The following is a 16,118-nucleotide window of genomic DNA, read 5'->3' as shown; positions in this document are numbered from 1 at the left end:
TTTTTTCGAACATATAAAATGTTTGTAACAACTTTTCTTAGTCCCTAATTAGACAATTCTCCCGGAAAAAGCATGCGGCACGGCCACATGGACGCATTGAGAGCAGGAAAAGGATCATGCGCAGACGTCACTTTCACTTGTGTGCAGGAGAGAGAGAGAGAGCATATGTTCGCAAAGTTCAGGTGTTTGTTTGTTCACTGCATTTTGGTGATGAATGTTATATAAACGGTGGATATATTGTGGATTTGGCGATCGTTTGAAACTGAAAGATGGAGCCGTCCCAGCGCTGAAGGATGCCGGACATGAACCACATGCGGTGAGTGAAACTGATATCAGTGTTTTGTTGACAATGGGTGCACACGTGCTTTGGTTCAGTCTACCCCTCCCCCCCGCACAAAGTATGCAAAACTACTCTATAGATAGTCAAGATTAATTTGAGATTGGAGGAAACCCTGTGTGTTACGCCCGCTTCAAAGTAATATATAATGTTTAGTTCTTAAGTATATTTTTTCATATAATAATAATATTATCTAGCTTTTACATAATAATAATATTATATAGCTTTTACAAACATTTAAAAAGCCTTTTCATGCTTATTCCATTCCAAGTTATTGCATATGATATTTTTTTGGGAAGTTATTGTACATCACATTTTTTTATTGGTTTGAGGCCTAAGTGCTGTAGTCTAAAACAGCTAATACTCTACTTTATTAAGCACTAGAGCAGATTTTTGTGGCACCTTATCTCAGTCTATGAGACTGTGTGTTTTCAGAGGTATTTTCCTGAACCTTCAGCCTCAAGCGTTTGGATTATTCGGAGAGAGAAATGAAACTGTCGCTCCTGACGTCCCATAATTACAAACTGCAAAGTCATCGCGACTTCTACTGCAGACCACCGGAGATGGACACATCCTAAACGTTAAACTGGCTTTCACACAAGGGCTGGGGAAGAGGACAGTATACACAATATGATGGTAGAAACGTCGACCGGCAGAGATTGCACTTAATCCACAGTACATAAATGTGCATAGCTAGCGGTGTGCGAGACCGGTTTAGCTCAACAAGACATAAACCTGCCTAAAAAACATGGAGTAATGTGAAAATACACAGCGGAACGAGTGCTGAAGTCAAAACGAGGAGGAACTTATGAGTACGTCATTCCAGAGTCACAAGCATCACCTCACCACAAAGTCAGGCGTGTCTGCGCAAACTGCACGTCGTCTTAATACAGCGCCAGATCAACAGTTATAAAGTCAGGCAGTGTGAGGTTTTATGCCCAATAGCTTTGTTCCTAAAAAATGTTCCACGAAAGTGAAACATTTGATGAAATCACAATTCCGGCTTGACATCGTCATTTCTATCAGACCCTAATCTAATTTGATTTAAGTGTCCCTTCATTTTTTCTCCAAATTTTTATGAAAATGATTCATAGGTTTATGTAATATATTATTTTTATATTACACTAAGGCACATAATACAAGTAGCAAATTGAGTATAATACAAATAACCTTGAAGTCAATGTAAAAATAACATTACGGTAATAATAATATACATACAGATATATGCATAGATCTACATTTATTATTTTAAATGTTAATTATTTTATAGCATTGAGTTCAATTTACGTTTACAATATGAATTCCAGTCAAACTTTCACAGCTGAATTTTCAGCATCAAAGACCTTTTTCTTCACTTTTTCAATGGAGATGGTTTTGTGTTATATGTTGGACTTCATCTGCCCTTAAGTTAACTTTGTCTTCAGCACAGACACTCCAATTGCCGTCTAACACAGAAGGAATCCCTGGTTGCAGGGTATCATTGCTGGAGATTTCACAGAACTCTCTCAAGGGCACACGGTAGTCTGCAGAACGCTTTCGTCTCCAGGCATTCATCTGCAGTGAAACACACGGTTGCCTGTTGGGAGGACCAAAACTGCAGCAGTTTGCCAGAACTCTGAGGACAAACAGCCTGCGGGGATCTAGTGTGCATGTCATTCACTCCATCTGTATTTCTATACACCTTATAAACCAGTTCTGGGTATCGATTCTGATGTTCCAATACGATTCCATTCAATTTAATACAAATCCAATAGATATTTCTAAAAAAGATCAGTAAATAGCACATAACAATGGTGAATTAAAAAATGAAATGAAAAGCCACAAACCTGTATATTAAACTTTAGACACACTTAGGTGTATTGAAACAGAACAGGTTATTTTACTTTTAAGATAACAAACCCTTGCATTTTATGTGTAGGTGATGTTAAATTCGACAACACACATGCATCCGCCATGTTAATTAAGCAATAAATGAACAATATGCTCCCTGTTGTAACATCCACCCTTTGTAAAAAGAAAAGTGTTATAAGTGTTGTAACATTCACGTTAATGAAGGTTGAATGCTTGCGGAACTATGAAAGAAAAAGCATTGATTCACCGCTTTTGTGAAACGACCGCATTTTAAGAAACGATTAATTGATTTTAGCGAATTATATACGGTGAATGTCCTCTATATACCTTATACATAGTGCAACCATTAACTAATTTAACTGATATATTTCAATAGAAAAACTGCCCGCACACTCACTTTTTATTAGACCGACGTCAGACAAAGGCTGTTGTGAAAATGTTGGTCTAATAAAAAGCTTGCACAAGTGAGTGTGTTACTTATCTTCTACATATATATTTATCATCCTTGACCAGCACCTCCGAAGGTGAGCGTTTGCTTCTTTACACTTTTAATATTTTATTAGAAACAAAGAAATCAAAGCAAAATTTGCTCCTTTAGATCAGCAGTAAAAATAAGTCAACAAATGTAAATGTGATGGGCTCAAGCGCGTATTTCTCTAAAACAAGCGGACCAGGTTTTCTCATCGAGTTCAGTCTTGCATTAGATACTGGCTCATTCAAATTTCAGGCTGGTGGGTGGAACATGATCATGATCAACAAACATCTGTCATGTAAATCTAAGGGGTGAACAAGCAAGAAATGCAAATGAGAAGATGCAGTAGAGACCTTGCAGTCGTATGTCATGGTCCCCTGGCGTATAAGTTAACTAGCTAAACGTGTTGCATTGATGAAAGTGCCAAAACAACAATAACCAAAAAACATCTGACCAGCCACCCGCTCACCAATCATCATGTTACAATCATGCTTACAATTAAGAGTTTATCCTTTAACTTTATTATAGGAACTAGAACTAAAAATAACAATAACAATAACTATGAGGCGAGAGCAGTTGTCTTCTCACTGGATCTCTTTCCTGACTGATCTCAAACCAGTAGATCTAACTAGATTCATGTGAACCGCAGAGATAACACTGAAGAACTGACCATGAAATCAGCCAGTTTCACACGTGATGGAAAAGGAAGATGACAACACTTCTGCTAAAAACCACAAAGCCACAACTTCAACACACACGATTAACAACCTGAGCCATTCCAATGAACTACAACATCAGGTTCTCTGGATGGGCTCTTCTGACTTTCAAGACCACCCCCAGGACTAATGGGTTATGCCTGAGTGAACATTAGAACTTCAGTTAAAGAGAAGTTTCATATGCTGTCAAAGGCTTAACATGACCACAACACGCACATAAACCCCATGACAGATGACTCTAACTCTAGTTCTCTAGTTTTAGCTCTAGCTTATAACAAAGGTTCTCTGTTTTCTTGCCAGTTAGACGGTGCACACACAAGGCATGAGTAATATCATGAACAAACCCTATCGCATTAACTACAACTCATCTACTACGGGCGGTGAGACCTGGCACTCCACACGACAAGCATTTATTAATAATGAACAGACTCTGAAACATTAATGCTCGGCACTTTCCGAGGTGCCGACGTATTGTAATGTAAACACAACCGCTGGGAAAAACAGCACAGAGAACTCCGATCTTATAGCTGCACCCAATGCAAGACAACCAAGAAAAAACTTTTATTCACAGACAGGGCCGAGCCTATTAAGAGATAAGCTTATAGAGAATACAAATGAATCATAATGTTATCACCAAGCAATGTACATGGCAACTATCAGAAAGCAGAGGTGACCTGGATCCAAGCGCCAATTTAATGCGTCTGGCAGGTGCATTTCTAAACAAAATAACAATCTCTGGGCGTGAAAAGAGCTAACGCTTGAACCTGTTATAGCACAAAATGTACAGCTCGATATATTCAGGGTGCTATTTTTGAACAGAAGAATGATGTTTGCATTATAAATCGTGAATTAATGAAATGAGAACTGGCTGTCAGGTTGACAGTTGACCGAGTACTGACCTTTGGGACCTTTCAAACCTGTTTGTAAAAAAGTGTCTTATCAACGTCTTTGAAGCGTTTCTTTGAGAGGTGCGATAAAACGATCACTCACTATCTGACCTGCAATGTTGATTTATTAATAAATCCATAAATATTCTCACGGCAGTTTTAAAAGGCGGCCAATTCAAATGAATTAGTAAGAAGTGAATCGAAGATAAAAATGCGACTATTAGAAAAAAGCAATCATGAAGCTCCTCTTCTAAAACAAAACATTTGCAGAAGATTTCAAAAGTTCATAGGATTGCACAACCTCATTGTTATTTGTAGGCAAAGGAAGCAAAATCTTTCTTCGGAAATAAAAGTAAGAAACATAAGGAAACATGAGATAACACATTAAACACAGAAGTGCTTTATCTGCTGGTATTTGAAGACACTTTCAGATAGGAGGGTCTGACATCAGGAAGTGTAACTGTCACAGCATACACAGTCTCGCTCATAACCTTTTGTGAAACAGGAAGAACTTTTGCACACATCCGACCTTATCTTCCTTCTTAATAACACTACTGTCTCTTCTTTAAAGATCTTAAAGAACCGCAAATGTGAGCTGAAAATAACATTGGTGTGATTTTAACATATCCAACACAATATAAAGCATCACTTAATAAACCATATTACAGCATCTAATATTTAAAATAACACACCATAACCTTTCTAAGCTTTTAATAACACACAGGGCCTACATCCACCACAGTGTGGTTTGAGTTGGAGCTCTGTCAAGCTTGCCCTTAATACATTGTTTAAATTGTATTTTATATTAAGATTTGTGTTTTACATCATTACTAAAATGTATTAACTCACTCTAAACCGTGTCTTTAATCAAAATCATAATACAACGTACTGATTACTGATAATTACAATTTTTAGCTTTACATTATCCCACATGCTGTTAACACTACTACCATTTCCAAGCACTTTTTTTTCAAACTTGCTCTCACCGATTTCATTACAAATTGCTAATGTCTTTGAAGAGCTTGTTCTTAAAGTCACTCTTCCAGATAGAAGACAAAATAAACCAGGCCCCTACACAGAGTTTGCCGACTTTATGTCAGACCTACTGGTTCATGCTGACAAAACACTAATTGCTGGAAATTTCAACATTCATGTAGATAACGCAAATAATGCTTTTGGAGTTGCATTCATAGATTTATTGAACTCATTTGGGGTCAACCAAAACATAAACAAACCCACCCATCGTTTTAATCATACCCTAGACCTAGTTACATCACATGGAATCGATCTTAGCGATATAGAGACCCTACCTCAAAGTAATGATGTCTGCAATCACTACCTAGTGTCATGAAAAATGCATATTGGAATTACAGAGTGCATCCCTCCACTTTATCGACAGGGCAGAACAATTATCCCAACCACTAAAGATAGATTTAAGGATAACCTGCCCGACCTGTCCCAACTACTTAGCCACGGATGTCCCAGGAATGCAGAGATAACGCCTCAGGACGCGTGTTTCATTCGTTTCCACCAGACAGGTTTAATATCCAAAGAGGGTACTTGCCACATACATGTATCTTAGATAAACAAATATAAATTTGATTTGCTATTCCCACTAAAAATACAAACATTACATCATTGATTACGTATTCATATTTCACATTAGTATTTTTACGTCACGTCTAAAAGAAGGCACGAAATTCCCTTGCAGTAGCTCTCCTATTAGCTTTGCTTTGCTGAGCTTCATTTCACTATGGTGTAGACACGCCGGGAAGACAGAGAATGTCACAGCGCGTTGTGTCGCCCCTAAAGGAACACAACACTTTTTGGGGAAATTGAGGGAGTTGGAGAATGAGCCTGTTTCCAAAACAAGTGGAGTGTTCATTTAAAACAAGGAACTTGAGCTTGAGCAAGGCTGCCAGTGCAGTCTGTTAAGAGGAGTAAAGCCCTGACAAATGTTGCCTCAACAATCAGATGAATTACACTTGTCCAGCTTCGTCAAGTGGTCTGCTCGAAAACGTTTCGGAGGAATTTTTACACCTGTTTGCACGCGTCTGCGAGTTAACACATCACGTATAGCATATTTTTCTTTCACCATAAAGAAAAAAAAAATCATGTATGATTGTATAGTTATTTAATAAGGCATAATAAAAGTTGTATTATTATTATTGAAAAAATATTATTAACATTTAAATTTGTAAAATAAACATATCTTTTGAATCGTTAAACTGATAGTATTAAGTGGTCAAAATGTTTACTATAGGTTAACGGTTAAAGGTCAATATGAGCATCCCTGTACCGAATAGACTATGAAGTACTTTTAATCACATATTAAGCATTAAACGGTTAAGCTCCCGCTTATCTAACAGATCGTCTATCATGCTACATCACGCTCTCTATGATCACAAAACTCCAGACTTCTGAAAGTACCTAGAATAACTAAATCCACCAAAGGGGTTAGAGCTTTCTCATATGTAGCACCTAAACTCTGGAATAGCCCTCCTGATACTATTCGAGGGTCAGACACACTCTCCCAATTTAAATCTAGATTAAAAACACACCTTTAAGGCAAAGCATATGATTCATACCAGTATTATCTCTTGTTTATAAGTAAAAGGAATACCAGCTACACTAGTTGTTCCCTCCGTGTCCCCCTCCCCTACCTCTGGATACCCACCCGGAGGTAAAAGCTGATATGCCCGCTCAAGTAGGACCCCCTGGTGTCATCCTCCTGTGAGAACCTGCGGACTGACTGACCATCAGGATACCCACCCAGAGGAAACTTAATATTACACCACCATCAGCTGATCATCACGTGCTCATAGGATATATCATAGGATATGAGATCCTATGAACTTAACTCATCATCCCAGCTCCAGGCAATCTCCCTCAACAATCAAGAGCCAAGACGGCTCCTTGTTATTTTAACTCTAATACTAACTTTTGTTTCTTTTTGTCTTGCTCCCTGTTAAGCTGCTTTGCAACAATGAAACGGCGCTATAAAGAAAACTGAATTGAATCATTTCGAATTAACATTACGCTATAGTGTGCCGTCCACAATCTGATGCGTGTCAATAAACTGTAAAGTGGACCAGATATGATGCTGATGATCAAAAGTGTTGCTCGGATTGAAACTGACTGCAGATCGAGCTATTGAACCAGAACAGTGTGAAAGAGGGATATGTACACCGGTAACGGAGGAGAGGAATTCCCGCTGGACCGGGGGTCATTTAAGGAGACTCCGTCCTCTACGCTAATGAGGTCACAGCACACAGATGCTGTAAACTGACATAACATTTACATAAATTACACAGTCAATAAATCATCGTGTTACCTCAGTGATCTACAGCAACACCTCTTACATTTCATAGATTAACAAGTGTACATAAAACTGGATTTATTTCATATTGATATGCACAGCATTCCCAAAAGACACAATTCACCTTTAAAATATATAATGCATACATAAAATAACACTGATCACATGATGGTGAATCAACATCATTTGTTGTCAACGCAAAGCAAACACTGCTCACTTAAATACAAATGGCACTCACGCATTTATTTTCAAATTGTGGTTTAGTTCTCCAAATCATTTCTAGGGCTCTAATGTACATAATCCATGTGTACAGACAGGTCAGGTTTTGCCTGTTCATCCCCGCGAGGAATATGACTTTATAAACATATTAATTTATTAAATGAAAATGCTAAAGAGTTTAAAGGGTGAGGTTTAAGGGTAGGTCATGTATAAACTATTCTAGAACTATAAATTCTCAAGGTTTTCATTACAAAAAAAACTCTATTAACTATATACTGTTTACCATAAAATCCATTAGAAAATTCCTTTACGCAGTGTGTTTCTGGGTCTTATTCCAGAAGAATGCAGCTTTACATCCGCCAGATAACATCTCACCAATAAAAGCACACATTGGGGTTTCTATAATGGGCTGTTCCCATTATGACCATTATATCCATTAGAATCTCTTTTGATTGTATTTTTAAGCAGGGTAAATAAACAAACAAACACAATGTGTATACACAGGTCAGGGTTTGCCTGTTCATGCCACAAGGAAAATGACTTAATCGATGAAAATGTAAATAAGCAAAAAGGTTTTGGGGGGGTTACATAGTAGGCTGATAATAAACGCACATATTTAGATGATGAACCTGTAGAGAGAACCAGGAGACAGACACTCACCTAACTTCATGAGGGACGCCAGCAGGACCCATAAAGAGATCTCAAAGGGGACACGAACGTTTTTATAATCGAATGACAGAACCGGAAAGGCCTTTTTCGTGTAGTTGGCTTTGTGACCGGTGTCCCCGTTACCGTGATCAGGCACTTTTTCGTTACCGGATCCCATCTCCGGTGAGCTGGCGTGACCCCCGAGAGGCAACAAACTGGCCACCAGCACGAGGAAGAGGATAAACGTTGTGCGCGTGAGCCGATCCATGATAGAGGTCTGATGTACTGACACGATATTATCTGACCAGGTCGTCCGATGCGCGAGCTGATTCTGAGGCAACGTTAAGTAACTTAATGGATAACTCCCGCATCATTTTATGACTTCAGATTGAGTTTCCAACTTCCTGTCGACTTCACCTGAGCTTCACACCTGAGCGAAAAACCCGGAAATACGAGCAGGTATGTGTGCAGCCTCACATATAAAACCCTGCCAACAACTTCCACGACCGCAATGTGACCCACCCCCTGTCTAAAAGGCGAGGAAGAAGACAATCAAACGTCATCAATGTTAAAACATTCCTTTTAAAACACTGACTGCACTGTGTCTGAAATGTAGAAGCGCGCGAGGTTTACGTTCTGCCTCAAACGTCAAGAGCATCATCTTCGTCTCCTCAGAAACGCGGCGGGAAAAGGACATTCAATGACAACAGTAAAGATGACGAATCAATGCCGGTTCGATGTCATCCAACGGGTCCGATCAGGCATTTTTGCGCTCGATCATCTCAATGTCAGATCTCATCTGTCCTGTCCGATGCGAACAACGCAAAAAGTCGCATGAACTCCGAATGACGCCGCGCGCTGATCGGTCTTCCGCCGTACGCGTGACTGCCCCTTTAAGGATGCGATCGGTGAGTTTTGCCGGTGCGATCGGTGAGTTTTGCCGGTGCGTCCGATCATTCAGTCGGATTTAATCCTCTGGCGGAGAAGCGTGAGACGCGGAGTAAATATACGACAATAAAACACACCCTTTTGGGCAGGTTTAAAAAGAACCGAAGAGTTTGGACATTGGGAGGGGTCTGTTCACTGGGACATCAGCGACATCCGGTGGAGAGGAGGGTCACTGCAACTGCCGGAAGGGATGCCAGATCCTCAATATCCTGCATTGTTGGGTCACTTTCACATTAACATAACATCAGAGCATTTTGTTACTGTTTACTCACTTTCGTGTTATTAGTTTTAGAAAAATGACAACACGTAATACGTAATGTATACATTTTGTGATACATAATATAATATATATGGCAATACTTCATGCTCTCTTTGTAATACTTAAATATTACAATATTTCATATTTGTTAAATTCTGGTGTTTTATACAAAAATATAGTGAATATACAAATGAAAGTGTGTAATTTCATAAATTCGATTGCTTTTTTAAAGGGGTAGAGTTTGAGTTTTGGACTGGGCTTTTTTTCTGCATGCATGCCTGGCAACCCTGCAGGATGATTCAGTCAATTCAACAAACCCCTGCTTTATTGTTCATTCATAATCTATTGTTAGTCATCATAGTACAATAATTGTGTGTCTGTTTGTTTTCCTCCCTGCATTTTATCATCTGATATTCTTCATTTATCATGTCTGTATAGCAGTTTTACTCTATATGGCAGGTTGCCCTTCAATCTCAGCTCAAGGGAGAGTCAAAGTCTCCAAAAACTGCAATGCAGCTCTGACCCCAGACAGCACTTTGTGTCCAAATAATTGTCATTTATTTTAAGACGGTTTTCGGTGTGTTTTTTAGGGAAACCAAGTGATCTAACGGGTGTCAATTTGGCCGAATGAGGCAAACTAGTAGTTTCATAATCCTGTTATGAGCAAAGTTTCCAAGTAAACAACTTCAGTAACCACAATCATCAGAAACAGAAATTACAATGACTTATCTGTGTACAAATGTCTTATATTAAAATGATATTATACATTAACTCTTTCACTGTTTTATTATTTAGACACCTCAAATGATTGTTACCTGATATATATTTACTGAAGTAAAGAAATATGTGACCAACAAATTGTAAAAGACACAACATGACTTGTTCTCCCAAAACTCCTGCCAGTAGCATTTTGTGAATTGTTTGTTTGCATATAAAATGCTAAAAGATCCAAAGCCTATAAACACATTTGAATCGTCAATGTTCCAGAATAGGGAATTGTATACAGGCACTTACAGAAAGGGTGCAGGGGGAAAATGTCAGATAAAATGAAGGATAAATATGCTGCAGCCAGTATTCTTTGCTTGTTGACATTCTTCAAAATGTCTTCTTTTGTGTTCTGCTGAAGAAAGAAGGTGAAACAGGTTTAGAATGATTGAACGGATAAATTAAATAATTTGGGGGTCATCTGTCCCTTTAAGCTTTAACAAAACACTTGATCGATTCTAGAAAGAAGCCATGTCTTCTGTGATGTGATTTGTATCTTGCCTGAAGATGGAGGAAATACAATTAAATAAATAATAGAATCAATTCTTTGTCTGTAACCGCAACCATCAGCACTAATGTTAACAAGGCCAGGGCAAATGTTCTTGCGTTATATGAGACTCAAGAGATCTCAGTTGTGTTTTCTTGATGTATTAAATGTACATTTTCTTTCATGCAGGGAATCTGAAGGCAAATGTTATATAAACTTCAAACCTGCTCCCATTCAAAGCCCTTTATCATTTCATTCTGAATTATTCCACTTTGGTCTACAGAATGAATCTAAAGGTTCAATGTTAAATGATCAAATGTATTTTAGTTCGATCTTGTATTTGACCTTAAATTTGTTCTGAACCAGCAGATCCTGGATTTTTGCAACATCCTGCAATTGTGTTTTGTGATGTGGCTGCAGTTTTCATAGGCAGGAGAAGTTTCTCTGAACTGCTTCAAACACGAGAAAATAAATAGAAACAACTTATGTGTGGTCAAAGATTTCATTGAGCCCAGGTTTTGAACACACGCCTGGTTTATTTCAGCAACTTTATTATTACATGGACAAATGCAAAGAGGTTTAATGTTATTGCCAAGAATGAAGTGAATAAAAGAATGAAAGCCGTAACCTTATATTCCAGTACATATTTTCAAATCTCACAGCGTATTATTACATATGAGACAAACAGACGTAGCCTACCGACAAACATTCAACATATGAATAACCACTTATAAAAACACCAGCGTCAGCAAACACAAAACAGCTAAAGCCAAACAAGATGACATTACATGTAGTCTTTGAAGAAAATAATTTACAAACACTGCTGTCATTGCAAAAGGTTTTAAACATAGTGTGTGAAACCAACAATTACGTCTAGAGAAAACACACACTTGTGCAGCTGGTGGTGATGTTTACAGCTGTACAGCTCTTATGGGACGCCAGTGTCTTCCATACACTGAAATATTCCTTTTCATCTTTTACATTGATGCCATTTCACAAGTGTGGCTCATCTGAAAGTTACATTAAAAAAGTCTTCAGTCATCTAAGCTCATTTAAATCGACAAACATCATGTGAGAACTGTGAGATTAAACATTGAATGAAAACATTTCTCTGGAAAGACTTTCTCTCTTGTTCTCTAAACACGGACTTGGTTTTACATTCTATTGTGCAAACACAAAATAAACTATGCAAAGCCCTTCCAGGATACAACTGCTTTGATGATATCGCGAACACTTCAGACAAATGTCTTATTAAACAAGTGTGTGTGACATCAAGAAACCACAGGATTATATTCATGGTGTAATGTCTGACCAAATTTGTTTATTTTTCTCCATACGCATAGGTCACTGCTTAAATATAACAGCAGTGTTACTAAAATAACTATATTTCAGTGGGGTTTTTCTGCACTGTCTTAATGTTAACTTGCTCTCAAATGTTTTTAATAAATAGAATGTTGCCTATTGTATTTTGCAACAGACATCATATTTTTTAAGTATAGAACGGTGTTCAGATTGGTCAGGTTATCACAATAGAGCGTTATTATTAGAAAAGTGTACTTAGAGAGAAAGTTTTTGGTTTTTATTCAGTAACACTGGTCTCATAACTTACTTGAACATGCTTCTCACACTTCTCATCTCTAAATCCTTAGTATATCCAAAAAATTGTCATTCATTTAAAGCAAAACATTTACAAGGTTTAAAAGTAATAATAAAACGATAAAAATGAACAAGATCAGTATGTTCATGAAAAGAGAAAATAAAGAAATTGTTTAATTTTATACACAGCAGTGGTTCTTCAACTATGGTATAGATGGCGGCCCCTGGTGGTGGGCTAGATGACACGACAATACATTCAAATCTCGCAAAAAATATATTTACAGTTACGTTTATTTAAATCTTACATAGCAATTTAAATGTTTTAAGTTTGTTTACTTGTGAATCAATTTATAAAATGTAGCCTAATTTTATGCTTAATTGTTCATCGGACATCTTAACTCGTGCCACGCAGAGCGTAAACAGGCTGCTCACGTGACATTATTGCGTCTTATCAGAACGCCACTACATCAATAATTAAAGTTATACTTTCGCAGAACACTACCACACAACACTAAACAATAAAACAATAAGCAAAACAATACACTTTTCATTTTATTGTGTGGTATACATGTGGTTTTCACAAGAGAACCAAAGCTCTTAAGGTTTATATAAATAATATTTTGCTTGAAAATCTCCTTAAATATCATTTTGATATTCTTCCAGCAGATGTCGCTGTCTGCCGTTGGGAGACAGCGCCGAAAAATCCATCGTTAGCGACCCCCTCAAAATTCAGGTCTGTTTGGGATGGAGGCCTCTGACTCTATATGGTTAGATGTGTTCCAGGGACACTGGCAGAAGACCATAATACACAGACATTATAATGATGAAATGTGTTAAAACACGTGTGGTCCTTAAGGAGAGGCGGAAAACTCTCGGAAGTTAGAACGAGTGGGATGTCCACTTTAAAACTATTCTTCAAAGATATTTGGTGTTTTATAAAATCTGGTTTAGAAATCTGAAGTAAGATAATGAAGTGATCATTTATGAGAGACAGAACTATATAACCAACACATGTCTCCACAGACTAGATGCATTTCTAAAGATTTTGATTTGATAAAAGACACCAATTAATTAATTAATACAAAAATCGTGAAATTTTTCCTTCTGCATATTATAGAAAAACTTTAAGATTCGAAGTTGTCAAACAACTTAATATTCATTATATATTGACATACAATGTGTGTTTATTAGCATTTTGACTATGAACATTTGAGTCGGACTGGTTTTTACAATAAAGACAAAAAAAGGTTTAAAGATGTCCACTAGATCAGCGGTTCTCAAACTGGGGGCCCCAAGATGGATCCAGGGGGGGCACAGATTTTGTGCCATTTTATGTAATATATAATGTTTTAAATATTTTTGATTTAAATAAAATAAGACTTTATTTGGGGGGCCGCGAAGCGATGTGTCAATACAAAGAGGGCCTTACAACGTAGGAGAACCACTGCACTAGACGCAGGCTGTGATTTTCTGCAGATGTTCACTGACTTCATTGAGACTTAACATGACTTAACCTAAGAGTAAACATGAAGTTAAATGTATTAAATGAAATGTTATTTACTGAATCTTTTCTGCATTCAGTGATATTTTAACGTATCCTTCATATATAACATATTTGATAAAAGGGAAAAAAAGTTTTAAAAATAAGAGATCACACACATCTGTCAATGTTGATGTGATATTTTTAAAGCACCTGTTTGAATCTGAATGTATGTGTTGTGCAAAAACAGGTTTAATGATGTGAATGAGCCGGCCTAAAGTATCTGGCTCATTCAAATTCAGTCTCAGTATATTTCAATACAAGACAGCGGACGGATGCTTCCAGACCTCTGACATGTGTAAATGTGAACAGATGTATGAACATGTTTCTCCACACGCCTGAGCTCAGAGTCACTGCTGATTTGCACATATATAATTCACAGACAAATATGTTATTAAATAAAATAACCTCTCATTTACTGCAGAAGTGAAGTGTGTAAAACGGGAAAGTGAGAGACACGCATGAGAACGGCACATATGATAACACATCTCACTGCCCACGACAATGATAACAAAGACATTTCTGTGTAGGCACGCTTGCTGAAAGTTTTCACCACAAAATGAGAAGGTAACTATATTTAAAGCACTGGGCTCTGTTCCAAAACCTTGCTCAGACGTGACTCTTTCATAGCTCAGGAGACTTGATGGAGATCTCAGTTGTGTGTCAAGTTAGTCTAAACTAAGACTAAAAAACAAATGAAGAAATTAAGAGTGTGGATGTAAATTTTGACTTGTAGAGGTTGTAAATAATCTGGATTTGAGTAAATGTGATGAGAATTCATATTGAGATCTTCAATAATATTGACTTTTGATTCCAGACTTGACAAATCTGAGCTCAGTTTGACACTAGGTTGACATCTCTTCTTAAAAAACAAATTGATATATTTACTTAAAAACCTGAAATGGTAAATGTAGAACTAACAATTTCGTTCTTAATCATCATGTATTGTTACACATCACAAATCAACAGTTTGAAAAGACAGATTAAGCATCAATACAACACAAAAGCATCATTTGCTGCATCAGTTCCAAAAAGCTTCTGTTCTCGTCAACAAGTGAAAAAGTGCAACAATCTGGTCAAGTATCTCACAAAAGAAACATTTACGATGCAAACCATTTCAAACAGCCATCGAGAGCAAACCTTACATGCAACTGGTGTTGTGAGCTTGCCAGCATTGGGGAACAGAGAATGGAAGTGAGCACGGATGTTTTCCATGAAACCGCTGTCGAGTCTCGCCCGTGAACCTGGCACCATCTCCACCGCAGCGATCTCCACTGCATCACCCCACATGAGAGACGCACTCCAGGCCGAGAGCTATAAACGTTCTGTTCCCCACCATGAGACCGCCACAATCTAAACAGAGGAATCCTCCAAACATAGAAAGGTAAAGTAGAGATTTCTATTCCTGGAGTGCTGCTTGAAACTGTGTGTCGAAGGGAGAGGAACATTTAAACACAACATTTAGTGTGTTTGATATAGTTGAGTGTGGACGCAGGATTATCCTGAGCCCTTTATAACATGCTGCTATCACGTCTCTCTGAAGACTCAACAGGTTGAGCAAACACTTGCTTTATGGGTAACCAAAGACTAATGAAACACACAGCAAAGTCTCTCTCAGACCGGTCAAGAATCTAAAGAATCTGTGTGAGGGACAAGCCATGATACACGTTTGTTCAAATGAACTGAGAAACCTCCCTGTTAACTGCGTTTGGGTAAATGTGATGAGAAATGTGTGAGTTCATATCAAGATCCTCAATCATATTGATTTTCGACAGCAGACTTGACAAATCTCAGCTCAGTTTGACACACAGTTGACATCTCAAGCAAAAGCTCTTCATTTTATCTCATTGATGTCCAGCAGAAATAACTGAGATCTCATCTTATGAAAAACATTACACGCATGACCTTTATGTGAATGTGAAGTGCATTGTCTGTCCCAGCGCGTGCGTGAGGCACGTGAATCTCAGTGAAGCGAAATGAGAAGAGACGCTGCTCGAGCGAACAAGCAAGACTGTGAACATGCCCTTTAAATGTTGCATTAGTAGCATCAAACCCTCTTCAGTCCAGCATATAG

General features: G+C 37.9%; 1 protein-coding gene across 1 annotated transcript in view; it reads right to left on the bottom strand.

Annotated features, from left to right (window-relative positions):
• slc9a1a (solute carrier family 9 member A1a) overlaps positions 1–10,166 on the bottom strand; it is a 29,981-nt gene extending 19,815 nt beyond the window's left edge. Inside the window, exon 1 of the mRNA XM_056762196.1 lies at positions 8,462–10,166. Coding sequence (XP_056618174.1) covers positions 8,462–8,717 — 256 coding nt within the window. The 5' untranslated portion in view covers positions 8,718–10,166. The remainder of the gene's footprint in view (positions 1–8,461) is intronic.
• Between the last annotated feature and the right edge of the window lie 5,952 nt (positions 10,167–16,118).

The sequence above is a fragment of the Triplophysa dalaica genome, chromosome 12 (assembly GCF_015846415.1).
Source record: "Triplophysa dalaica isolate WHDGS20190420 chromosome 12, ASM1584641v1, whole genome shotgun sequence".
NCBI classification, from domain to species: Eukaryota; Metazoa; Chordata; class Actinopteri; order Cypriniformes; family Nemacheilidae; genus Triplophysa; species Triplophysa dalaica.
Note: the sequence above shows the minus strand (reverse complement) of the source record. Positions and strands in the feature narration are given on the sequence as shown.